This window comes from Ailuropoda melanoleuca, chromosome 1 (genome assembly GCF_002007445.2).
Source record: "Ailuropoda melanoleuca isolate Jingjing chromosome 1, ASM200744v2, whole genome shotgun sequence".
NCBI classification, from domain to species: Eukaryota; Metazoa; Chordata; class Mammalia; order Carnivora; family Ursidae; genus Ailuropoda; species Ailuropoda melanoleuca.
The window spans coordinates 128499526-128526722 of record NC_048218.1 but is presented as its reverse complement, the minus strand read 5'-3'; the positions used below and the strand labels follow the sequence as shown (position 1 = coordinate 128526722).

At 41.8% G+C, this 27197-nt stretch overlaps 1 protein-coding gene across 6 annotated transcripts in view; it reads right to left on the bottom strand.

Moving 5' to 3' along the window:
- Positions 1-27165, bottom strand: part of NAPEPLD (N-acyl phosphatidylethanolamine phospholipase D) — a 50788-nt gene extending 23623 nt beyond the window's left edge. For 2 of the 6 annotated variants that reach the window (XM_034666866.1, XM_034666857.1), the window contains exons 1-3: positions 26779-27155; positions 8741-8889; positions 8221-8525 (exon numbers count right to left, since the gene is read on the bottom strand). In XM_034666866.1, coding sequence (XP_034522757.1) covers positions 8221-8525; positions 8741-8813 — 378 coding nt within the window. In that variant the 5' untranslated portion in view covers positions 8814-8889; positions 26779-27155. Of the gene's footprint in view, positions 1-8220; positions 8526-8740; positions 8890-26757 lie in introns of all 6 variants that reach the window. The other 4 variants (XM_034666850.1, XM_019809365.2, XM_034666852.1 and 1 more) reach the window with 4 other exon arrangements.
- Positions 27166-27197: the final 32 nt, after the last annotated feature.

Here is a 27197-nt window from a genome sequence, read left to right as displayed (position 1 = left end):
ATCAGAAACGGGCCAAGTAATGGTTTTCTGATCAGCCAACTACATTGTTTAGCTCTGCTAGTGACCAATTTTCATTTTACTTAGACCTGTTCTTTTGTACTTTACCTTCCTTCCAAAATATTTTCATATGTATAAACCTAAATCAATAAACTATAATAATATAAATTGCATAACAGTAATTACAATCCTATGTATAGATTATCCTGTTTCCTTCCAAAAAAATAAACTTTAATTCAACTTTAGCCCCCAGCGTCTAACAAAAACAATTTCCAGAAATCTGATTAAATTCCGAATTGACCCAATGATCTGAAGCAGGTGTTCTTTACACGGTTTTCTTTTTTTTTTTTTTTTCCTGGAAAATGCAGAACTCTATCATATTTAGGAGTTGGTAAAAGTTAATAATTTGGGCAATTTAAAGGGATTAAATATGGAGTTATAGTTACATATGCAAATAACAAGTCAACAGGCATTTGATCTAGTTCTTAGCTTTAACTAAACAAGGGGGAAACATCTAACTAAGAAAACAGAAATAAAATAAAAACTGGAATAGGGCAAAGGTGTCTTCTCTCCCTCCTGTTATATGAAGCTGAATTTAACTGGTATGTACTGAGACCTCCTTTGACTTTTTTTTTTTTTTTTTTTTTGGGTAGAGGGTGCAGGGGGAGGGGGGTGCAGGGAGGAGCAGAGGGAGAAGGAGAGAGAATCTCAAGCCGACTCCACGTTCACTACAGAGCCTCATGTGGGGCTCAATCTCACAACCCCAAGATCATGACCTGAAATGAAATCAACAGTCAGATGCTTAACCGACTGAGCCACCCAGGTGCCCCTCCTTTGACATTTTCTACTAAAAAAAAAAAAAAAAAAGCTAAAGAAGATGGCAGAATCAAAGGATCTGAGGATCACCTCCTCCCATAAACACACAAAGGCAACAACTACCCACAATGCAACTCCCTCTGAAAACAGTGGGAGACTGGCTGAGTCTGGCAGAGCAGATCTTCCACAGCAAAAGACATAAAGAAAAGGTCACATCAAGAAGGGCAGGAGAGGAAGAGCCAGGCAGGAACCAAAGTCCTGGCATGGCAGCAACCCACAAAAGGGAGATCACAAGCAGGAAGGCACTCCTTGAGAAGTGGGGGTCAAGCTTCAAATCAGGCACCCCCAGCCCTGGGAACCTGCAGAAAGAGAAGTCCCCATGTCTGGCCTTGAAAATCAGGGGCTTAGCTCCAAGAGCTTTGCAAATCAGCAGGGCTTAACTCCAAGAGAGCCAGAGAGAGATGGGAAACAGAGTCCCTACTTCTAAAGGGCCAGTACCCTGTATCATGCCACCCAACACACCACGGAAGCAGCAGTTTGAAAAGTGCCTGAGGTATACCAGAAGGAGATTTATTGACTAATTTTAGGATGTGTGCCAGACAGGCAAGGGTCTGCAGGAGCTCTCTCTGGGAACAGAGGTGCTGCGGGGTGCCATTTTTCTTGCCTTCATTCAGCCTAGCTAGCCAGACACTTGTGAGAACCAGTTCTGACACCCTCCCTCTACCTAGCCAGCATGCTTGCCCCACACAGATGTTCCCCTGCAGACCCACCCCATCCAACCACACCAGAAGGAGGCCTCAATCAGAACCAGCGTACATCTAGAGTGACTACTACCATACCATAGCTGAGGGCAGACCCAGCTGGCACCATTGCCCCTCCAAAGCCACTATCACCCTTCCACACCTGTGGGCAGCCTCAGCCAAGACCAGCCTCCCTCAACCCTGTGAGCAGCCTCAGTCTGGACCACCACCCTTCCAGGGCAATCCTCTTAGGATGGGGGAGCCAGTTGCATCCAGTAACATGTTTTCAGAGGCTGCCGCCAGGCCTCTCAGTCAGTGTAGGGGGCAAACCCTGCCAACAGTGCAGCCGCAACAGTCCTGGCCAGTCTTTGCAGACAGCGAGGCTGAGGGCTGGCCTCACCAGCCAGTGTACCCACAGCCATAGCAGCCCTGCCACAACAGGAGAGCATATGCAGCCCGTACAGGAAGCACTCTGGAGGGCCCGATTCTGCTGACCACGGGTTACTGCACCACTGGGCACCATGGAACACCTTCTACATAAGGCCGCTACCTTCAAGAACAGGAGACACAGCTGACCCACTTCATAGAAAAGACACAGAGAGTCAGACAAAAATGCAGCAACTGAGGAATATATTCCAAATGATAAGTCAAGACAAAACCCCAGAAAAAGACCAAAACAGATGCAAATACACAATCTACCTGATAAAGAGTTGAAAGTAATGGTCATAAAGATATTCACTGAACTAGAGAGAATGGATGAACTCAGTGGGAACTTCAACAAAGAGATAAAAAATATAAAAAAAGAACAAGCCAGAACTGAAAAATGCAGTAACTCAAAAAATATACCAGACGGTCAACAGACTGGGTGTTATATGCAAATAATGAATCATGGAACACTACATCAAAAACTAAGGATATACTGTATGGTGATTAAGGTAATAAAAAATTATTAAAAAAAAAAAAAGAATGTAGAAGAACAGACCAATGATCTGGAAGACAGGGTCACAGAAAGCAACTAACTGAACACCAAGAAGAAAAAAGTGACAACACGAAGTGTAATAACATTCTCCCAGAAGGAGAAGATGGCAAGGGCAGAGAATTTATTTGAAGAAATAATAGCTAAAAACTTCCCTGATCCCAGCGTTATGGGATCGAGCCCCACATCAGGCTCCTCCGCTATGAGCCTGCTTCTTCCTCTCCCACTCCCCCTGCTTGTGTTCCCTCTCTTGCTGGCTGTCTCTATCTCTGTTGAATAAATAAATAAAATCTTTAAAAAAAAAAAATAAAAACAAAACAAAACTTCCCTAACCTGGGAGAAAAAACAGACATCCAGGTCCATGAGGCACAGAGAGCCCCAAACAAGATGAAAAACCAAGGAGGTCCACACCAAGACATGTACAATTAAAATGGCAAAAATTAAATATAGAGAATCTTAAAAGCAGCAAGAGAAAAACAAACAGTTCCATACAAGAGAAAGCCCATAAGGTTATCAGCTGATTTTCCAGAACTTTGCAGACCAGAAGAGAGTGGCATCATGTATTCAAAGAGCTGAAAGGGGAAAAAAACCCTACAACTAAGAACACTGCACGCAATGAGGTTATCATTCAGAGTGGACGGAGAGAACAGAGAGTTCGCAAGACAAACAAGTCCATCACCACTAAACCAGCCTTACAAGAAATGTTAAAGGGAATTCTCTAAGTAAAAAGAAAAGGCTTTAACTAGACGAAAATTGTGAAAGGAAAGCTTCACTGGCAAAAGCAAACACATAGTAAAGGTGGTATATCAATCACTTATAAAACTAGTATGACAGTAAGACAAAAGTAGTAAAATCAATTATATCTATAAAAGTGAGTCAAGGGATACACAAAATAAGATGTAAAATATGACGTGACATAAAATGTGGACGGGAGTCAAAAAACAGCACTTTTAGAATGTGTTTGGACTTAAGTGGTATCAACTGAATACAGACAGCTAGATACATGGGATGTTGTTCATGAGCCTCCAAAAACCTGTAACAGATATAAACAGAGAGAGAGAGAAGGGAATCCACGCATAATTAATGAAAATCATTAAATCACAAGGAAGGAGAGCAAGAGGAGAAAAGAACAGGAAACTACAAAAACAATCAGCGAACAATTACCAAAATGGCACATACCTATCAATGTCTTTAAATGTAAATAGTCTAAATGCTCCAATCAAGACAGGGTGACAGAGTGGATTAAGAAAAACAAAACAAAACAAAACAACAAGGGGCACCTGGGTGGCTCAGTAGGTTAAGCATCTGCCTTCAGCTCAGGTCATGATCCCAGGGTCCTGGGGAGCCTCACATCTGGCTCCCTGCTCAGTGGGGAGCCTGCTTCTCCCTCTGCCCCCCTCCCCACTGTGCTAGCTTGCGCTCGCTCTCTCTCAAATAAATAAAATAAAAAAAAAAAAAAACCCAAGTCCCATCAATATGCGGCCTACAAGAGACTAACTGCAGACCTAAAGACACATACAGACAGACAGTGAGGGGATGGAAAAAGAATTTCCATGCAAACGGAAGTGGTGGGGGGGGGGAAGCTGGAGTACAACGTTTCTATCAGTCAAAATAGAATTTAAAATAGACTGTAGCAAGAGATAAAGAGAGCAATTACATAATAAGGGGCTCAATCCAACAAGATGCTATAACAACTGTAAATTTGTATGCACCCAACATAGGAACACCTGAATATATAAAACTAATACTAATGGAGGTAAAGTGAGAAACTGACAGTAACGCACTAATACGAAAGGACTTTAACACCAAATAATATCAATGGATAGGTCATCTGGAAAGAAAATAAATAGGGAAACAGCAACTCTGATGATATGAGAAAGATCAGAGCAGAAATAAATAAAAATAGACACTGAAAAAATAAAAGATCAATGAGACAAAAGTTTCGTCTTTAAAAAAAAGAAAAGCAAAACTGACAAATCTTTAGCCAGAATCATTAAGAAAAAAAGAGGACTCTGATAAATAAAACCAAAAATGAAAGAGAAGTTAAAACAGACAACACAGAAATATAAAGGATAAGACTACAACAAAAAAATTACATGCCAACAAACTGGACAATCTGGAAGAAATGGATAAATTCCTAGAAACATACAATCTTCCAAGATTAAATCAATTGGGACCACATCCAACGAAAAGGCTTTTGTGTAGCCAAGTGAACCATTAACAAAACAAAAAGGCAACCTACTGAATAGGAGAAGATCTTTGAGATGATATACCTGATAAGGGGTTAACATCCAAAAAAAAGAATCCATACAACCCAAGAGCAAAAACCAAATAATCCAATTAAAAAATGGGCAGAGGACCTGAATAGACCATTTTTCCAAAGAAAACATACAGATGACGAACAGACACATGAAAAGGTAGATACTCAACACCACTCATCATCAAGGAAATGCAAATCAAAACCACAATGAGTTATCACCTCACACCAGTCAGAATGGCTGGTAACCAAAAGACAATAACAAGCATTGGTAAGGATGCGGAGAAAAGCTAACTCTCACACACACTGCTGGCAGGATTGTAAACTGATGCAACCATTATGGAAAACATGGAGGTTCCCTAAAAAATTAAAAATAGAAATACCATATGACCCAGTAATTCCACTTTTGGGTATTTATTGAAGAAAATGAAAACACAAATTAGTGTTTTAAATTAGTGTTTTAAATTAAAAAAGATATTATGCACACCTATATTTACTGCAGTATTATAACTGACCCTAGAACAATGTGAAGATTAGGGCGACTGACCCCTGCACAAAAAACCCACATATTAAATTTTGACATCCCCAATATTTAATTAGTAATAGCCTACTGTTGAGCAGAAGCCTTACTGATAACCTAAACAGTCGATTAATACATATATTGTATGCTATCGGTATTCAAGGGTCAACTATATTTACAATAGGCAAGATACGGAAGCAGCCCAAGTGTCCATCAACAGATGAATGGTTAATTTCATATGGAAGGGTGTTTGCTGGTTTCCATTGTGAAAGAGTTGTATTAAGACTCATCCTGATCTCAGCTTTTCGAGCTAATAATCAGAGGACCTGGTTTCAAGAAATAACCCAAGAAGGGTTTTCAAGTAGATTCTGCATATGCTTCTGTTTGTTCTATGCTGCAAATCATAATATTGTTACTTGGCAATGTTTTGATGGCTTTGTTCTTATGTCATACACCTTTTTCTCTTGCAAAGACAATGATTGTTACTAACACTGAAATAAGTTGGACAGAGAAAGACAAATACCATATGTTTTCACCCATGTGAAGAATCTAAAAAACAAAACACATGACAAACAAGTAAACTTAAAGAAACAGACTCATACATACAGAGAACAAACTGGAGGTTGCAAGAGGGGAGGTGTGGAGGGGAATGGGTGAAATGGATGAAGGGGATTGAGAGGTACACGCTTTCAGTTGTAAAAATAAATTAAGTCACAGGGGGCACCTGGGTGGCTCAGTAGGTTGAGGGTCCAAATCCTGATTTCGGCTCAGGTCGTGATCTCAGAGTCATGCGATCAAGCCCTGTGTCTGGCAGGTGCTTGATAAATACTCATTAAATGGGGGCGCCTGGGTGGCACAGCGGTTAAGCATCTGCCTTCGGCTCAGGGTGTGATCCTGGCGTTATAGGATCGAGCCCCACATCAGGCTCCTCCACTATGAGTCTGCTTCTTCCTCTCCCACTCCCCCTGCTTGTGTTTCCTTTCTCCCTGGCTGTCTCTATCTCTGTGGAATAAATAAATAAATAAAATCTTTAAAAATAAATAAATACTCATTAAATGAACGAATGAGTGAATGAGTGAGTTACTGGAAGGACCTGAGAGGGTCCATGAACTCACTGAAATTATAGTTAAAGGTCTACAACTTTCATCAGATTTTCAAAAGGGGTCAGGATTAAAAAGAGCTTCAGAACCACTAGCCTGGCAAGTTCTCAGAGATTCAACCCAGTTTCTAGACTATCTCCAAATCCTTAGAATGTGCAGATGTGTTTCTGCCTTCACGGGATCACTCATTTTCCAAGTGAAATAAAACTAAAGTTACCACTGCTTACTTCTGCAGTTTCAGAACCTGTGGCTCAGAAAACCGGAAGAAGGACGCCTGGGTGGCTCCCTCGGTTAAGCGTCAGACTCTTGATTTCCGCTTGGGTCATGATGTCTGGGTCATGAGATCGAGCCCCGTGTTGGGCCTGCACTCAGTGTGGAGTCTACCTGGGATTCTTTCTCTCCCTCTGCCCCACCCCCCACTCATGCAAGCACTCTCTATAAATAAATTCTTAAAAAAAAAAAAAAAAAAGGGAGGGAGGGAGGGAAGGAGGGAGGAAGGGAGGAAGGGAGGAAGGAATTTATCCCAAAGAGGTAGCCTATTCATCTTGGCCTCCAGCCCGACCCTTCCTCTTCACAGCTATGTTCCATGTTCCTCTTCATATGGGTTCTCCAGAAGGAGAAAACAAGTGGGGGGGGGGGGTTTCTTGTTCTTCCCATTCTCAAAGTTGAAACATGTAGTATAAGGTTTTATCTATTAATGCCATGCCTCATTCTAACAGGGTGTTGCAAAAGCATTATTCACATTAACCAATTTGCTAACTAGGATTAATACTGTGAACATTCCTTAGCATCAAACTGACAATATCAGGGGTTTTTGTTGTTGTTGTTGTTAATCCCGTATCTTTAAAACACACACACACACACACACACACACACACCAAGGTAAAGGATCCACCACCACCACCCCACCCCACCACCTCCACCCCTGTTGCCCTTCCCACCGCAGATCAAGCTGTCAAGGATGACCCCACGCTTTTCATCCCATCCCCCACTCTCTCTCCCCCCACTCCCCACAAGGCCTGGCAGGACAGGGTCTGGTAGAAAAGAGAGGCCAGAGACAGGTGGTGGAGAGGGGAAGAAATTAAGAAAGATGAAAGGAGGGGAAAAAAGGCTTTTGCTTTTGGGAGCCACCCACCCCCTGGCAAATATAATCACACTGCTCTAATAAACTGTAGCCAAATGTTAATAAGTTCCATCCCAGGTAAAACTCACGTATTTAAAGGTCAGTGACCTATTGCCCATTTTTAAAGGTCTGGAAAGGTTATCTGAAGATTTCTTTTACAACTTTAGCAGCTTTATCCAAGGACGGGGGGAAAAAAAATGCCAAGCACTCTGGGCAATGCCTTAACCCTCATAATCGTATTCCAAACACACATCAGGTTCCTACTTTACGGTGTATGTCCTGCACTTGCTCCCCTCCATGACCTTGTTCATGCCATCAGCCACCTGAAAACCACTGCCAAAATCCTTTTCATCTTTCTAGGCCCAGCTCAAGTATCACATCACCTCCTCGGGGAAGCCAGCTCCAGCCCCACCTGCTGGAATCAATTGCTTCCTTTCCTACACTTCTAAAACGCTCTAGTCCTACCTTTGGTTGCCACCATGATCGATGCTGGTTAGTCATATATGTACTTTGTTGCTCAATAAAGAACTTGAGGGCACCATATTCACTTTTTCTCCCCAGAACCCCTAGGCCTTACCACACAAATGGGGCTCAAATAACTAACTTGAGTGTCATAATACAATGCACAGAAAAATTAAGTAATAATAAGAGTAAATACACAGCCCCCCCCCACAAGGAAACCAAATGCTACCTCTTTGGAACCTGGAACACTGCTGTGATCTTTTTCCATTATCAGCCATCTGAGAACATTTGGAATGGAGAGATTTTTCCAAGTTGGCCATGGGTTCACAAATCTGCCATCCTTTCCTTTCTTCGATTTAGTTACATCTTCCTCTAGTCTGTAATCTAGTTTGAAACTTTTCCTGGAAAACCTAGAAGAATCACTTCCAACAGAGCTCCGGGCTGAATTCTGGCGTTTTCTTACTGCTTCTTTAGGGTACTGGCTGCTTGTCATCAGGGATTGGCTGCTCATTTTCATCCATGTCCTTTTCAGAACTAAAAAAAAAACAGAAGGGGGGAAAAATACTGAATTTAACATAAAGACATTAAAACTTATTACACAGCACCCGTAGTATTATTTCTCAGCCAATAGAAATTTCCTCAAACTTATAAAAATAGTATGTCTCTATCAACTCAAACTTTCTTCCTGCAAAATACAATTTCTGAATCCAGTATTAATGCTTGCTAAATAGAAAAGATGTTTGCTTTACCTATTCCTGCTGAAGCTTTTAAATATTCCTTATCTGCTGTAATCCAAAGCAATGTCCATCCACCAGGCAGCATTTAAACACGAAATTTTCCATTTCAATGATATCTTGTACAATTAAAGGACCTTCCTGAATTTGTAATATTTCCATACCTGAATTAAAAATATTATTGTTAAAAACACACAGTGAGAAGGACTGCCGTAGTTCCTTGAGAATAACTCAGTACTTCCGGTGATTTACATGTAAGTCCACTAGGCCTACCCATTTTTACTTTGAAGATAATCTGTCACCAATTCCCCTAAAAAACACACTGAGTTCAGATCCCAGGAAAGGAGACAATAACATTAATGGAGACACATTTCAATAAGGTATTTACGTGGTTAACCGTGCAAATTTGAGTTAGATTTAGAACTGCCAAGACAGTGTAGTGACCTTGGATGAGTTTCCTACCCTCTCTGGGCCTCGATTTCCTCATCCATAAAATGGAGATAACAAAACCACCTGCATCTAAGGTTTATCGAGAGGTTTAAAAAAAAAAAAAAAAACAGAGAACATGTATATAACAAACGCACCACATAAATACATGGTACGAGCTCCACAACTGCTAGCTGTTGACCTTACTACTCCCACAACCACCACCACTTAACTCACAGAACCGAAATCCTTCATTCTGAACTATGTAGGTACTCCAGACACATAAAAGTGATAATGTATTAAGAATATGCATTTATCCAGGGGCACGGGGGTGGCATAGGACTCTCGATTTTGGCTCAGGTCATGATCTCAGGGTCTGAGATCGAGCCTTGCCCCAGGCTCCATGCTCAGCAGGGGTCTGCTTGAGGTTCTCTCTCCCCTTCCCTCTCTGGACCTCCCCCTGCTTGTGTGTGCGCGAGCATGCACTCTCTCTCAAATCTTTTAAAAAGGAAAAAAAAAAAATATGCATTTACAGGGACATCTGGGTGGCTCAATCGGATAAGCGTCCGACTCTTGGTTTTGGCTCAGGTCACGATCTCAGGGTCATGAGATGCAGCCCGGAGTCGGGCTCTGTGCTCGGTGGGGAGTCTGCTTGAGGACTCTCTCTCCCTCTCCCTCTGCTCCTCCCCCTGCTCGCGCATGTGCACACACTCTCTAATAAATATATCTTTCAAAAAGGAATATGTGTCAATCTACCATGAATTTCATTTTTCCTATTCTATTAAACAAACATTTGCTTTCTGTCCAGTTTAAATACAATGCATGCACATAATACACTTCATAACCCTAACAAAACAAACACAACAGAAAGCCAAATATTTTTATGGCCACAATGATGTTTACCATAGAAATACTGTCCAGGAGGGAAAGGGAAGGAACACAAACGCTAGGATGAACACAGACACTGAACTAAAATTATTTTTCCAAACCGTCTATAGTAAAATAGTCTATGCTCTGGGGACTAATCGGTGTTAAGAAACCACGGCCGACAAAAGCTTAAGCACTCACGGTTGCCACTCAGCCCCCCCGCCCCCCAAATGCTGGAGAGCTGAATGGCTAAGAGAGCCTCAAGTTTTGTACCTTAGCCAAATAACAACCTTTCTAATCCTCAATTTTCTCATCTCTGAAATACCTACTTATCTCCTAGGGGTTCACAGGTTCAAATGACAGAATGTCCATAAAGGGATTGCCACACACCAAATGCTAATTCTGGTTTCCCTAATTTCGCGAACTGGCCACCTATCTCAATGCTTTAAATTCTAAAAATTATTTTTAAGTCAGATCTGATAAAACTAAAAGGAAAAATCTCCAGAAGACTCCGTTGGTTCTCAGAATGAGGGCAAAGGTCAGTAAGAAGATGGTCCATGAGGGTATTTCTGGCCCTGCCAACACTCTGTTCTGCTCCAAACACAGGCCTTCCTCGACTTCCTCAAATGCACCAGGCTCCCACCTCACAGTCACGTCTTACCATCACGGGGCCTTTGCACATGATTCTTAAAATATCCTTCAGTACCTGGACATAGATTCACAGGATTATATACGACCATGAAAGTGTTCAAACACCACGAAATGTTGGCACTATGCACTGTGTGAAATGATCCAGAAAAAAAACAGAAGGACATGAAAACCTGTATTGTAACAATCTGGACTTGTTCTCTTGGAGGAAAAGTACTGGCAGTCCACTCAGTGAACGTGCAAAGTAAGGAGCTCTGCCAACAGGTGCTCTAGTGAGGAAGTGAGCCTCGGCGAGGCAGGCGCCTGCCTGAGCGGGGGGACATGTGAGAAGGGTCCTCATCAACTCTCAGTGTTCTGGCCGCTCTGGGGGGGGGCACAGCAACAATCCCACAAGGGTCATCTTCAAACACCAAAGATAAAATGATGATGGGAAGAACAAGGACTGAAGAAGAGTGGGTTCTGGGTATGATCCTGCTAGTAACTCGCTTTCAGCTTTGTAAATTCAGACAAACCCCATAACATAACCAGGCTGGAGTTTCCTTAATTAAACGTAGCATATCTCCTCCTCATTTCTGGTTATAGATTTCTCTCTGAATTTAACAAGTAAAAATCCAGCCTTGATCTCGGGCCAACAGTAAGCAAAAGGAGATGTGTGTACTCATGAATACATATACATGGTAAACAACCTGTGTTTTAAAAGTGAGTTCAAGGGGTGCCTGGGTGGCTCAGTCGTTAAGTGTCTGCCTTTGGCTCAGGGCGCGATCCCGGCATTCTGGGATCGAGCCCCACATCGGCCTCCTCTGCTGAGAGCCTGCTTCTTCCTCTCCCACTCCCCCTGCTTGAGTTCCCTCTCTTGCTGGCTGCCTCTCTGTCAAATAAATAAAATCTTAAAAAAAATAAAATAAAACAAAAATAAATAAGTAAATAAAAGTGAGTTCAAAACTTGAAGATCTTTCCATGACATTGATTTTCATCCAATTTAAGGCACCATGAATGGTGCACACTGTTGTTTTATGTGCCACTAAGACTGTAAAAATATTATCAATTGTAAGACCACACATTATATGACCTAACCTGGTATCAGTGGTGTTCACATATGCATAAAATGCCTGTCAACATTGATGAAATATGCCAGTTTTATATATGGAGATACAGATTTTAGAAGAGGAGCAAAAACGTTAGCCTTGGTAATTAAATATAATCAGAACCGCAATTAACGTGCTGACCCTCCTCTACCCTGTGAACAGCTCACTTTCTGAACAACAGCCAAATTTGGACTAAAAGCTAGAATCCAGAAGCAGATTTACACAATGCCCTATGACAACCAACATAAAATATAAATGCTCTTTTTTAAAGAACAATTTGTTATAAAAAGGACAACATAAATTCCATCTAGTAATTATCAACTACATTCTCTACATTTCTTTGAAGATTAACTGCCTACTTAACAGAAGGACTTACCCCAACGTCTCTAACCAAAGAGAGATCTGAGCTGTAACATTTGGTGAAGACAAGTCTGCCAAGTACAAATATTTTATTTCAATCACTGCACACATGGGTAAAATGCTTTCAAAAAACAAGGACTCTCTATTTCAAAAGCAAATGTTTTATCCTTTCTTTCTTTGACATTTAAAATTTGCCAGCTGCCTAGAATTGAATGCATTGCTTTATCACTTAGAAACTTAAAGAAAAAAATTGCATTAGTACGATGTATGTTTAAGATTTCAACATGCTCATAAATCATGACATTGTAAATCATTATTCACAGAGGTGACATTTAATAAATACTAATTGAGCGAGTGACTATCCATTACATACCAACAAAGATGCTGACATGAAAATTGGAAAACACTCAACTATATTTTCAGATATCTAAAATAGCAGGAAATTCACCATTTTATATTTGCAGTTCTAGGTTTAGTGAAAAGGGTCCTTTTAACATAATCCTAGATAACATAGCTAATGAAACTATTTCAATTCACTGAAGTGTCTGCAAAGGGCTTCCCCAGGTTCAATTAAACTCTCTCCATCCCTCACAGACAATACAGACTTCCCCACATGCATTCAGGAGTCTGGTAGGGAGGGGAGATATGTCCAAGCGTGGGAAGCACACTGGCTAATGAAAGGGAGAATGTTCTATGGGAGGTATGTACGCCCCATACATCAACAAAGAAAGTACTGCGTTGTTTGTTATCAGTGAATTTCTTTTTTTTTTTTTCCTCACTTTGTTGACTTAACAACCAGTTTCACTAAAAAGTTAAAGGAAAACAAAGCAAATAGCTTAATATACAAGACCTGGGAGCATACTAAAAATAAGTTGTGACAACTTTTAATAATTTTTGAGTCAAAAAGATATTAGAATACATATGTGTATACATATATACATAAAATACATTTAGATAAATGTGTATATATGATAGAAATCTATCTATCACACCAAACAACCTTCACAAAAGTGAAAAGAACATTAGCTGGGGCTGTAGAAGACAGGACTCCAGCTTTACCACTAACTAGCTAGAGATTATCATGGGGAAAGTAACTTAACCTGTCTCAACCTGGCCTTACTCATCTGTGAAATAAAGATAACTACCAAATGTCTCCCTGAAGGACTGTAATGAGGAGAGTGACATCATGGGTTGGTATTCCCAAGCACTATCCAAATGCAAATTGTGACAACTACTATTATTAAAGTTCAGTAGAAACAGAAAGAATATGATAACTAGAACCTTTTGATCCAATTGAACTGTTTTTCAAGTAAAAGAACATTCTAGAATTCCAGGCAGACTTAAAAACAGATTGCTGAAATTGTTCTTTCCTTAAAAATTTTATGTTAAAAGTATTTTTATAAAATATCGAAGTTTCCTGGTACTTTATAAAAATCAAAATATTTTCCTGTGTTAAGAACTTTAAATTTGTCTTATAAGGTGTTCATCTGATTATAGACAGAAAAATTACTTCAACAAATGATCAAGTTAATTTACTTATCAGGACCCACAGAACGGAAGCTGCCCCTGTGGCCGGGCCCACAGATCTAAACCCAAGTCAGCCTGCACTCATGGGAAACCTTGTCAAGGAATCCTATCACCATCCTCCAACTCAGCTGAGCGAGCTTACCTTACCCCAAAAACAGGATTTGCTAGCCCATTAAGAAAATCCCTGGGGCGCCTGGGTGGCACAGAGGTTAAGCATCTGCCTTCGGCTCAGGGCATGATCCCAAGCATTCTGGGATCAAGCCCCACATCAGGCTCCTCCGCTATGAGCCTGCTTCTTCCTCTCCCACTCCCCCTGCTTGTGTTCTCTCTCTCGCTGGCTGTCTCTATCTCTGTCGAATAAATAAATTTAAAAAAAAAAAATCTAAAAAAAAAAGNTCCCCCTGCTTGTGTTCTCTCTCTCGCTGGCTGTCTCTATCTCTGTCGAATAAATAAATTTAAAAAAAAAAATCTAAAAAAAAAAGAAAAAGAAAATCCCTGACCTCCTAACCAATCATGCCCTATTTCCACATTGCCTCTTCTGTGCTCTATAAAATGGACTATTGCAAAAAAATTCCTCAGGAAGAGTGTTCCACTGCTTTTGAAGCACTGTACACCCCAGACCCATGTGTTTTTTTCCCTTAAAATAAGGACATGGAATTTTTTAAAAAGATTTTATCCATTTAGCTGAAAGAGAGAGAGTGTGCATGTGCACACAGGAGCACAAGTGGGGGGAAGCAGAGGGAGAAGCACTCGGGACTTGATCCCAGGGTCCTGAAATCATGCCTGAGTCAAATGCAGACGCTTAACCAACTGAGCCACCCAGGCTCCCCAGGACATGGAATTTGTTACTAAATTGTGTTCTGTCATCTGACAGAAGTAATTCACAAAGAAATGCTACCTTACCAAAAGCACCAAAGACTCAGAATCGATAGTTTTGAGAAGAGTAAGTGCAGAACTCAACCTGACTCTCCAGGAAACCAACCAGAGAACATGTTTTCTTTTCAAAAGCTAATCAAGGACAACAAATGTTCTTGATTACAGAACAGGCTTTGAAAATTCTTTGCTATTTGACAAAATTCAATAGATTGAATTAAAAAGTCATTTTACAGGCTATTAAAATATTTTAAGCCATGGGATAACAGGGCGGCTTAGTTGGCTAAGCATCTGCTTTCTGCTCAGGTCGTGATCCCAGGGTCCTGGGATTGAGCCCCACATCAGGGCTCTTGCTCAGCGGGGAGCCTGCTTGTGCTCACTCTCTCCCTCTCTCTCACACACAACTATTTTTTTTAAAAAAAGATTTTCAGTCACCAAAATACATACACTGTATGTGATTCCTCTATAATAAGAGTTTTCCTATAAGTAAATAAGAAAGCAAAGCTCTGATTGGAATTAGAAACAATGAACAAGGCAGCTTAAGACCAAAGCCCATTTTAAAATACCACCCACGGCACCGCAACTGGAATCCTTAAGATAATCCTACTAAAATGGCATGTTAGGGCAAATTGAGAAAACATGCATAAAGCAGGATGTTTACCGAAAAGACAGTTATCACCTCAATATCTTAAAAATAATGCAAACAATAAGTTCAGATTCATTTCTGGTTTAATCAGTAACACCTAAATGATATAATTAGTTAACTGAAAAGATTGGGGAATATGGGGAGGAAAGACTAGCTTGACGCTTGAGAAACCGAAGTGTATCCTCAATCTGTTATGTGACCTTTTCATTCATTATTCCTTCAGCCAAGATGTGAACAAAAATATACTTTCAAAATGTGGCCTCTCTCTCTCCCAGCTCTGTCTCAATCCAATATGCAAAAAGAAAGCTTCTGGTTTTTAAAGTATAACCCATAAAAATATATATCCCATAAAGAAAATGAATGGAGGGGCGCCTGGGTGGCTCAGCTGGTTAAGTGTCCAACTCTTGATTTTGGCTCAGGTCATGATCTCAGGGTCGTGAGATTGAGCCCCACATCACGCTCCACACTGGGCACAGAGCCTGCTTAAGATTCTCTCTTTTCCTCTCTCTTCGCCCTCCCCCCTGATCACACACACACAAATGCACTCTCCCCCCACCCCCCAAAAAATAGAGAAAATGGTCTTCATAGATCCTTGATGAAAAGGGTAATGAGGAGAAAAGCATTCTCTTTTACTTCCGACTTCAGTTCTGGTCCCAACTTTTACTATACTGATCTTCCTCTACTTACAACAGGGTGGCATTCCCAACAAACCCATCCTGAAGTTGAAAATATTCAAAGTTGAAAATTAACACGCTCATTTAACATACCTAACCTACCAAACATCACAGCTTAGCCTAGCCTATCTTGCACATGCACAGACCGCTTAGTCTACAGCTGGGCAAAATCATCTAACACAAAGCCTGTTTTGTAACAAAGCGTTGAACAGCTCATGTATTTATTGAATACTGTACTGAAAGTGAAAAACAGAATGGTTGTGTGGGGGACAGAACGGCTGTTAAGTGTGTCAATTGTTGACTCTCATGATCACGGGGCAACTGGGGGCCCAGGAGCTGCCAGAATCATACCACGAACCATCAGCCCAGAACAGTTCAAAATTCAAAGTACAGTTTCTACTGACTATGTATGGCTTTTCCACCATGATAAAGCTGAACAATCGAAAGTCAAACCATAGTAAGTCGAGACTGTCCACACAGAAGTTTCTAAGCTTTAAAAAGTCACTTAACTATTGAGGCGTCTGGATGGCTCAGTCGGTTGAGCACTGGACACTTGATTTTGGCTCAGGTCGTGATCTCGGGGTTGTGGGATGGAGCCCCAAAGTCGGACTCCACGCTCAGTGCAGAGTCTTATCCCTCTCCCTCTGCTCCTCCCCCCACCTCTCACTCTCTCAAATAAATAAAGTCTTAAAAAAAAAAAAAGTCACTTACTATCATTAAGACTCTCTCCATCTGTAAAATGAGAGGCCTGAGCCACAGCCTTAAGGTCCCTTCAACCTCCTCAATTCTAACACACTGTCTGCACCAGAGAGCCTGCTCGGGCCACGGAAGAGCTGCCCCCCTAACGTGGCCGCCACTGTGGTGTGCCCCTCCCAAGTTCTGCTCCCTCGTAGGAAGTTCCCAGCTAAAGTTAGCTCAGATGCGGCCACCTTCCCAGGCTGGGTTAGCAGGGGATAAGCACAGTATTTTCCATTGGAGAACAGCAACGTTAGCTACTTGGAGAAAGTGTAGTTTCACGGGTTTATCAGCCAGACCAGGAGATTATTTAGAGCTTAAAATATTTCAGAAGAGATTTCATGACCAATCTGATAATCAAACAGCCATTCGATTTCACCCTTTAAAAAGATTTCAGGTATAATTTGTAAGGGCCTATACTTCAATCATTTCTAGAGACATTTACCAAACACTGTTTGAATGTCTACTGTATCTAAACTCTAGCAAAAACAAAACAAACAAAAACAACACATCATAAGCAACCCTACAGATTTTGGACAAATAGGTTTACAGAAGTGTCAGCTATGAATACCAAAAACTATAGTTTTTAGAACAGGGCACTTCCAAAACAAATGGCCCGAATACTTTTCCTTATATGCTGATGAGAAGTTCTGTGATCCACACCATCAGGGACACAGAAGAGGCTCATAAGCTTCTGAATGCAGCCAACCAGCTACGGGGCCCTGATGTCAACACAGAGGGTGATGGAAAGCAGGACAGGCACCAAGGAGGTTGCCCGAGCCCCTGATTCATGTACAAAGGAATATGGCAGAAAGACAGATATGAGTCTGCCCTGGATGTCACCTCATCAATCCTTCATGAGAAAAAGGTAAATGACAACAAACCAACCAACAGTGGGGGCTTTTACAAGGAAGCAAGGCCCAGGGCACTGCTGAGGTCAGACCCTGTTCGGCCCCTCTGATGACAGTGTAGTGGCAGGTTCAGAGTGGCACCATGTGACATCCCCAAAAGGTCAACTAACATAATCCTGAAGTTCAAAGGAACTTCAAGTTCAACTCTGTATATATTTTTTAAAGATTTTATTCATTAGAAAGAGAGAGAGAGAGAGAGAGAGCATGCACATGGCGCACACACAAGCACGAGGAGGGGCAGAGGGAGAGGGAGAAGCAGCCTCCCCGCTGAGCAGGGAGCCTAACGCGGGACTTGATCCCAGGACCCCCCGAGATCATGACCTGAGCCGAAGACAGACGCTTAACTGCCTGAGCCACCCAGGCACCCCTCAACTCAGTATATCTTAAGAATACCAAGAAACAGGGCCTCCTAGGTGGCTCAGTCGGTTAACCGTCTGCCTTCGACCCAGGTCATGATCCCGGGGTCCTGGGATCAAGGCCCGCATCGGGCTCCTTGCTCAGCGGGGAGCCTGCTTCTCCCCCTTCCCTCTGCCTGCATCTCCCCCTGCTTGTGCTCTTTCTTTCTCCCTGTCAAATAAATAAATAAAATCTTTAAGAAAAAATGGATCTAATTAAAATATAATTGAATCAAGAAAAACTACATTACCAGGAAAAGGAACAAAAAAAATGTAAACATTTTAAAATAAATACCTCCTAACTTGGCAGGTATCCCTGTCACCTCTAAGTCTTAGATTCTTTGTCTGATGCCCATTCATTGTGGTATTGGACAAAACGTACGTAATCCTTAGCCCAGCATCTGGCACACAACAAGCCCACAATGACCGTAAGCCACTACCTTATTATATTCTAAGCACATAATCCATTTTTAAATTTCTGCACCAATAAAATATGGGAGCTGAGGGTAACGGCATGAATAAACTGAAATGAAATAAACTCTGGAATGTGTTTTTGTTCTTTTATTTGAGTGAAAGCAACCCTGGTCTTCCTGGAATTCATACAACTCAAAACAAATATGAAACCCAGTTCTCCACAGGATTCCTATGCAAAACCATAGGTCCTTGTGGCCGGAGCAACTCTCCAAATTCACCAGGAGACCCTTCATAAACCCTGAACAGTGCCCTCGTTCTGAAAATAATAATCCTCACCCCCTTTACCCCCTTATCTCCCCTGACTGCCCCCACCCCCGGAGAAAAATGTGCAAACTCAGGATACTAACAGTGGCCACACCTACAATCAGCACTCTCCCCAGAGCGGAAGCCCCAGTTAGCAAGATTCTTTGGCTCAAAGGAAAAGCTTTCCATCACAGGAGCAGGCAAAACAGGCAAGCCAGGCCAACTGTGGCTAAATGTCCCCTAAAGCATTTCAGTGTCTTCTATCTCCAAACCAAGCGACTACTAGTCTCAGGGTTCTCCCACTTCCCCCTCCAGTGGTCAAAGCAGGTTATTAAGGATCTGATCTCTAGTGTAACTGATAGGTAGCAGTGGGACTCCTCTCTTAAGTATTTTCAAGCCAGCTGGGCACAAGGCCTTAAACCTGGGATTCTCCAGGCTGGCTGCCCATCAGAATGACCTACGGTTTAAAAACTCTACTTGAAGCTACTGAATCAAAATGTCAGGTGGGGGTTCCCTGGATAGTTTTTAAAGGCTCTGTGGGTGACCCCAATACACAGGGTTACGAATGGCTACTCTGAATTAGTCACTGGCAATAAAAGTAGGACAGGCACTGAAGAACGACCAAAGGGACTTTCCTGTACTCCCAGATGTATGCTAGTCTGGCAACTGCCAGCCATCAGGCCTACTCTTCCTCCCTGCCCCACACTCCAAGTTAGAGAAGGCGCAGAACCCCAAGTGGACCACACGGGGCTGACACTGGGAAGACCGCATGGCTAAGAGCAAAGTCTGATAGGTCACAGAATTGGATTCAGTCCAGCTAAGTCACAAATTTGACTCGGTGCTCCCAGGAAGCCAAACCAAAAGAAAAAGAAACACAATCAACGATGATTCCCATGGTCTATGATAACCCACAGCAGGCTATACGTGAGGAGTGGTCAGTAAATATTTATGGAAATGAATAAACGAAGAACAGGAGCTTAATCTCCTAATTATTCTTCACTGGGACAGAGTTAATTGTTCTTAAAGACTCTCTGGGAATCAAATTATATGAGAAGCAAAAGTAACCGAAGGACAATGAGACAAAAGCCAACAGAGGGCGTTCCTACCACTAATTACGGAAATAAAAACTGAAAAATCCTGGGGAATTCTTGAGGCCTTGAATTCTATGGTGGTAAAGCTGTGACCTAGTGGTAAAGATTAGAAGATGCCAGGGCATCTGGCTCAGACAGTTAAGCGTCCGACTCTTGGTTTCAGCTTAGGTCATGATCTCATGGTCTTGAGATGGAGCCCACATTGGGCTCTGTGCTGTGCTGAGCACAGGGGCTGCTTAGGATTCTCTCACTCTCCTCTCCCTCTGCCCCGCACCCTCCATGCTGTGTCTCTCTCAAAAAATATATAAAATCTTTAAAAATGTTCTAGGTGCACTGGGGTGGCTCGGTTGTTTAAGCATCCGCCTTCGGCTCAGGTCACGATCCCAGGGTACCGGGATGGAGCCCCACGTTGGGCTCCCTGCTCAGCGGGGAGTCTGCTTCTCCCTCTCCCTGCCACTCCACTGCTTGTGCTTACTCTCTCTGTGTCAAGTAAATAAATCTTTAAAAAATAAATAAAAAATCAAATTAAATTAAAAATGCTCTAAAAAACAGCAAAACAAAAAAAACTAGAAGAGGCCTACAATAAAACTGAGTCCCCCCCTTTTCTCCTCAGTAACAGAGCCCCAGTTTTACTTCAGGTTGCTAGCTATGCACCAGCTAAATGACCACCTTTCCTACCTTTCCAACCAGGGATTAGCCACACTGATGACACCTTGTGATACAAGCAGAAGTCTTCCATGATGCTTCTGGAAGTCCCTTAAGGGCAAGGGAGACACTCCTTGATTTTTCCCACATCTTGCTGGCCGGAGCCACCCAGAGGGTAAGGGCCACTTCCTAGGAATGGTGCAAAGAACTAGGACTTCAGGGGCCACCATACCCACCCTGAGTTTTCCAGCTCTCAGCTTCCTAAAACTAATCCCAACTGAGACAATAACCATAGCTGTAAAGTTCAGGGAAGCTATGGAAACACATCATCCTTCCTAATCCAACACGGGTACGCCGCACAGTACACGTGACGGCTGTCGCCGGCTGTCGTTACTGCTTACTAAGCACTTACTATGGGCCACTTTAAATATATTCATCATCTCATTCAATCTTCAACATTCCCAGGAGGCAAAGATCATCCTTATGTTAATGGTGATGTAACAAAAGGTTTATGGAGTTTTAACAGCTTACATAAAGTCAAAAAGCTGGTTAACAGTCAGGCCTGGAGAGCCAACCCAAGTTGAATCGGATTCCAGAGCCCGTCACTGCTCTTTCCACTAATCATGTTGAATCTGCAAAAATCCAATAAATTTTTCTTGAACAGATACCAGGTTCAGAGTTAGCAGCATAGGGCCAACAGTCACAGTCTCGCTGGCAAGGCTAGCCTTTTTTCCTTTTTTTGCTTTCAACGATGTCCTCTTTTTTCCCTTTCAAAGTAAAAAGCACTTAGTAGTTCCCCGATAAGTTCTTTTATAAATATAACTGCCCTTTTAATTTTATACATAGAGATTTCAAATGTGACCTATTTAATCACTAAACTGTTCTCGTTTAAAGTTACACAGAAAAACTGGCACAAAAACAGACACATCGACCAATGGAACAGAATAGAGAACCCAGAAATGGACCCTCGGCTCTTTGGGCAACTAATCTTTGATAAAGCAGGAAAAAACATCCGGTGGAAAAAAGACAGTCTCTTCAATAAATGGTGCTGGGAAAATTGGACAGCTACATGCAAAAGAATGAAACTTGACCACTCTCTCACACCATACACAAAAATAAACTCCAAATGGATGAAAGACCTCAATGTGAGACAGGAATCCATCAAAATTCTAGAGGAGAACATAGGCAACAACTTCTATGACATCGGCCAGAGCAACCTTTTTCACGACACATCGCCAAAGGCAAGAGAAATAAAAGATAAAATGAACTTATGGGACTTTATCAGGATAAAGAGCTTCTGCACAGCCAAGGAAACAGTCAAAAAAACTAAGAGACAGCCCACGGAATGGGAGAATATATTTGCAAAGGACACCACAGATAAAGGACTGGTATCCAAGATCTACAAAGAACTTCTCAAACTCAATACACGAGAAACAAATAAACAAATCATAAAATGGGCAGAAGATATGAACAGACACTTTTCCAATGAAGACATACAAATGGCTAACAGACACATGAAAAAATGTTCAAAATCATTAGCCATCAGGGAAATTCAAATCAAAACCACACTGAGATACCACCTTACGCCAGTTAGAATGGCAAAGATAGACAAGGCAAGAAACAACAATTGTTGGAGAGGATGTGGAGAAAGGGGATCCCTCCTACATTGTTGGTGGGAATGCAAGTTGGTACAGCCACTCTGGAAAACAGTGTGGAGGTCCCTTAAAAAGTTAAAAATTGAACTACCCTATGACCCAGCCATTGCACTACTGGGTGTTTACCCCAAAGATACAGACGTAGTAAAGAGAAGGGCCATATGCACCCCAATGTTCATAGCTGCATTGTCCACAATAGCCAAATCATGGAAGGAGCCGAGATGCCCTTCAACAGATGACTGGATTAAGAAGCTGTGGTCCATATATACAATGGAATATTACTCAGCTATCAGAAAGAACGAATTCTCAACATTTGCTGCAACATGGACGGCACTGGAGGAGATAATGCTAAGTGAAATAAGTCAAGCAGAGAAAGACAATTATCATATGATTTCTCTCATCTATGGAACATAAGAACTAGGAGGATCGGTAGGGGAAGAAAGGGATAAAGAAAAGGGGGGTAATCAGAGGGGGGAATGAAACATGAGAGACTATGGACTATGGGAAACAAACTGGGGACTTCAGAGGGGAGGGGGTGGGGGAAGGGGATGGACTGGTGGTGGGTAGTAAGGAGGGCACGTATTGCATGGTGCACTGGGTGTTATACGCAACTAATGAAGCATCAAACTTTACATCAGAATCAGGGGATGTACTGTATGGTGATTAACATAATATAATAAAATAAAATTAATTATAAAAAAAAAATAAAAAATAAAAATAAAAATAAAGTTACACAGAAAAGAACAAATGATCTATATAGTTCTATAGTCCATATAAACAGATAATATACAGGCGGCCTTGAAGATATTTTCCCTGCCTTTGAAAAGAGGTCTTTGAGTTCATCCAGCATATAACCACATGGCATTTTATCCTTCCAACTGGGAAGAACTGCTAATCAAGGTCGATGAAGAGATGCCTTTGGCAGGGGGACCAACATATCCAGTGTGCCCACAGCATTCCCAGTTATAGCACGGAGAGACCCCCATCCTGAGAACCAACTCAGTCCCAGAAAAACCTGGAGGAGTGATCACTCTATGGCCTCGGGCTACCATCTAAATGCAGTTAGGTCTTCAACAAAATCTACTAAAATGTGAGCAGTTTATGGTAAATTGGAGATGACCATTACTACAAAGTGTTATTTAAGATATTCAGGCAGCTAAGCAAAAACGAATTACAAAGCTCTACATATTCATGCTTAACCACAGGAACGCTGCCGAGAACATCCAGAGTTTGTCATATTCTTCATTGTGATGATATTCAATATGCCCACCAGCCTTCATATTCACCCAGTTACATAAGCTCTGAGCAGCGCACATGCAATTCACACACAACGAACATCTCATCTGCATGTACAACTGAGACACTGTATGAGCAAAGAATGAAAGAAGAATCACCTTTCATCCAAGAATGTTAAAGTACCTCATCCCTGTGAAATGGGAGAAAAGTCTCATTTTGAGGTTTCAGTTTTGCGGTATCATGATAGGCTAAAAACTCTTGCAAGAGTAGAAACAGGAAATCTGTAAATTAAAGAGGCTGGACCAGTACATACTAAAGTCTTTTCTAACCTGAACACTCCATGACTAAAGTTCATCACTGTGTAACCCTTTTACTTTACAGATGAAGCAAGTCAGGCCAGAGGGTTACATGACATTCCAGGGGTCCAGCTGTGGCTGGGGACAGAGCCTGGGCGGTTTATTAGCCATGCTCTCATCATAATTATGTTTAAAAACACTTGGACCGGGGCGCCTGGGAGGCTCAGTCAGTTAAGCATCTGCCTTCGGCTCAGGTTGTGAACCCGGGGTCCTGGGATAGAGCCCTGAATCAGGCTCCTTCCTCAGCAGGGACTCTACTTCTCCCTCTCCCTTCCCCCACTTTATTCCCCCCCCCAAATAAATAAAATCTTAAAAACACTTGGAACAAAGAGCATATGATCAGCATAAAAAGATAAAGGACACATTTCACCTCCTGTAGGGTATTTTACTTAGTTTAACTCGTGAACAGATAAATGCGCCGTAACTAAAAAGAGTCTAGAAACTCTTTAAACTATCATTAGTTACTTCAGCCATATAACAGCACAATATTCTGAATATATACACAGTACTTCTTTTCCCAAACTCACCAAACAAGCCAAAGGAAGAAACACAGTGACTTGAAAAGAGAACAAACGTCTTTGTAGTTTGAAGGACCCTCAAAATACAGAAAACTTTACAAACTAATTATTGTTGCTGTCCAAGTGTCCAAGCATCAGGGTCTTGTAAGCAAAACAAACAAGCACCTTACCAGTTTACGGGGTGCCAGAAACAATGAGGAAGCTTGAGGTTTCTTTATTCTGATAACTTTACTCTTAAAAATGAGAGATTACAAACAAGCACGGAAGTATACAGGCAGTTCCTGTTCAGCCAATACGTTACCGTCCCTTAATCTGAGAAGACCCCGATTTAGAGAAACCTGAAAAATCTGCTGCCTTCAAGGGAAAAGATGGGGTTATTTAATAACTACATACGGAGTTATTTCTCAATCACATTTTTGGATTAACGCTGGTCCATCCACGTGCCATCTGTGTACCTCTATAACTGATGATACCACTCACAAACAGGTTTAGGGGTGTCATCTATGGCAGTCATGCTGCCCAAAGCTTGCTGGGCCACCCCACTCGACCCTGGCTTCACTGGAAACCCTTTCTAGCAAGGGACAGCAAGGGATATTCCTGCGTAAGACCAGAGCTGCTGTGCTAACCGACTTTCACTAAAATCTTCCAGGCTCTCAGGCTCCTGTTTGCCTCATCTGTGGAACAGGGTTAACAACTTCACATGTTATATGTCTATTAAATCAAACTAATAATAAATATTTGAAAGGTCTTTGTAAGTTATAGTCATAATACTTGTAATACGTTATCTAACCAACTGAGTTGACAAAAGACTATTTCTGACAAAACAAAACTGCCCCGAGGTCCTATGAATTCATATATAATGTGCCACAAAAGTCTTAATATTTAAATACACAAAAAATGGTTACTAATCCAAAAGACAAGTCAAGCAAAGCACTACAAATTATAGATACGTAGAATTCTTCAGTAATATAGCGGTTAGAAGGGTATATTACTTGAACCTTCTGATGGAAATCACTTTTTTTTTTTTTTTTTTTTTTTAAGATTTACTCGTTGGAGGGGGAAGGGGGGAGTGGGAAGGGCAGAAGGAGAGGGAGGGAATCTCAACCAGCCTCTGCACTGAGTGGGGAGCCCAACTTTGCGGCTGTATCCCACCACCCTGAGATCATGCCCTAAGCAGAACCGAGAGTCAGACATTTACCTGACTGCACCACCCAGGCGCCCCATGAGTGATTTTTTTAATGCCAATTTTATACATGCTCTCACAGGCCTTCAGGATAAAGATGCTCTTTAACAATTAATTACATGCACAGTTCATTTCCCCAATAATACTTCAATGCAAACGGTTTTTACCGGTATGCTTTTCAATCTAAAATGCCAGATCAACACAGCCCCCCAGCTACAGTCATATTCTTATTTACATAAAAAGAGTAGAATGGAATGGAAAAACCCTCTACATCCACAGCCATCTACCACTACCAAAAAAAAAAAAAAAGCAGAATGAAACAAAATCAAAGGCAAATAGTACTTTTCCAAGCACAGACAAAATGTTCTTTAAAATCCCTTTTCCCAAACTCATAAGTACCAAAGGAACATAATACCCTCTTCAAACATAAGAGGATGACTGTATCAACTAAAACAGAACCAAAACCCTACAATGGAATGTTTAAAGTGTCGTTCGTACAATCATCCCTGGACTAATTTAAAAATCAAGTTTTGCAATATGAAATCTGTACAATTTAACTTGGAATTGTGAGCAGAAAATAGGGTATGAGAAATACCCTAAGTATTTTTCCCTCTTGTAGCCTTACAGAAATTCTTGCAGCAGGAAAACCTGCAGAATGTAACAAAAAATTTTTTGAAAATTGGGACTGTATTTCCAGTTGACTCACAATAGTTTTAAGTCAATCTCTCCTAAATTCTTAAACAAGTACACTTGCCCTAATTTCTTCTCTCACAGACCTCATGTTTTCTTGCAACATCAGACTGTTGTAGGATACAGGCAATCTTTTCTTTTTAAAGATTACATAACTTCTAAAAGATATCTATGTCTGAGGCTAAATCAAAACCGGTGTAACTAAAATAGAAACAGAACTGCTAGATAACCACTGTTAACAGATTGAAATTGGTTAATTTTCACAGAGTTCAGGTATGACTTTCTCAATAAATTAATCAGAATTATCAAAGAGCAAACACTTCATGCTCAGCCAAAGTACACGAGATGAGTCATGTTATAACAGTAAAGGCAAGGACAAGAATTAAGTGACTTTTTAAAAGCTAACTTTTCTCATTCTCTCAATATTTTCCAGGTTCGACTGCTGTGTTGATGCATCAGACGGAGCCCATGGAAGCATATTTATCTCAAACCATCGGGACCACATCGAGTTCTATATTGGGGGGAAAAAACGATATCTGCACATCTGTTCTGAAAAGCCTGCAATAATACCCAACTTAAGAAACAACCACGGGACAGAAAACTCAAGAAAGCACCAGCTTCCACCACCCCACTCCACTTTGGCTCCTTTCTTTTGCTCTTCCATTCAGTGGTTAACTTTGAAGACAAAAGCAAAGAAACCTGTTGGAATGGATTTTTTTTTTTTAAGATAAACCCCATACATGAAGCAGAAATAAGTTGCTCTAAGGTAGCTGTCGACCCATTCATTTACATACAGCCAAAGAAGGTACACCCACACGTATTCCGATCGGTGAAGATGCAACCTGGTGATGAGCAGAGAAGATGGAATCTGAAATAAGTCCCAGAGACGGCAACTCTCCCGGGGAGGGGGGGGGGGAGAATGTGACTCTTCACCCAGGCAGCTTCAGAGATGCGGGCTCCGCAACTCTCGAGGTGCAGAAATTCAAACGAAGCCCTGCCTCTCACAAGTGCAGCATCGCCAGGAGGAGGCAGGGCTCGGCACCGGGAATCCCACCCACGGAGCGCTCTGCTTCGCAGAGGAGTCCACAAACAGCCCCAGGCGGGGTTGTGCTGGCTGCTCCACCCAGAGGCCGAGAAGAAAGCGGGCGGTGAAAGGGAACCGCCGGCGGGAGGAAGTCGCCTCGCGCAAGGCGGGCGCGGCAGCGCAGACTTCCCAGCGCTCCGGCTCCCAGCG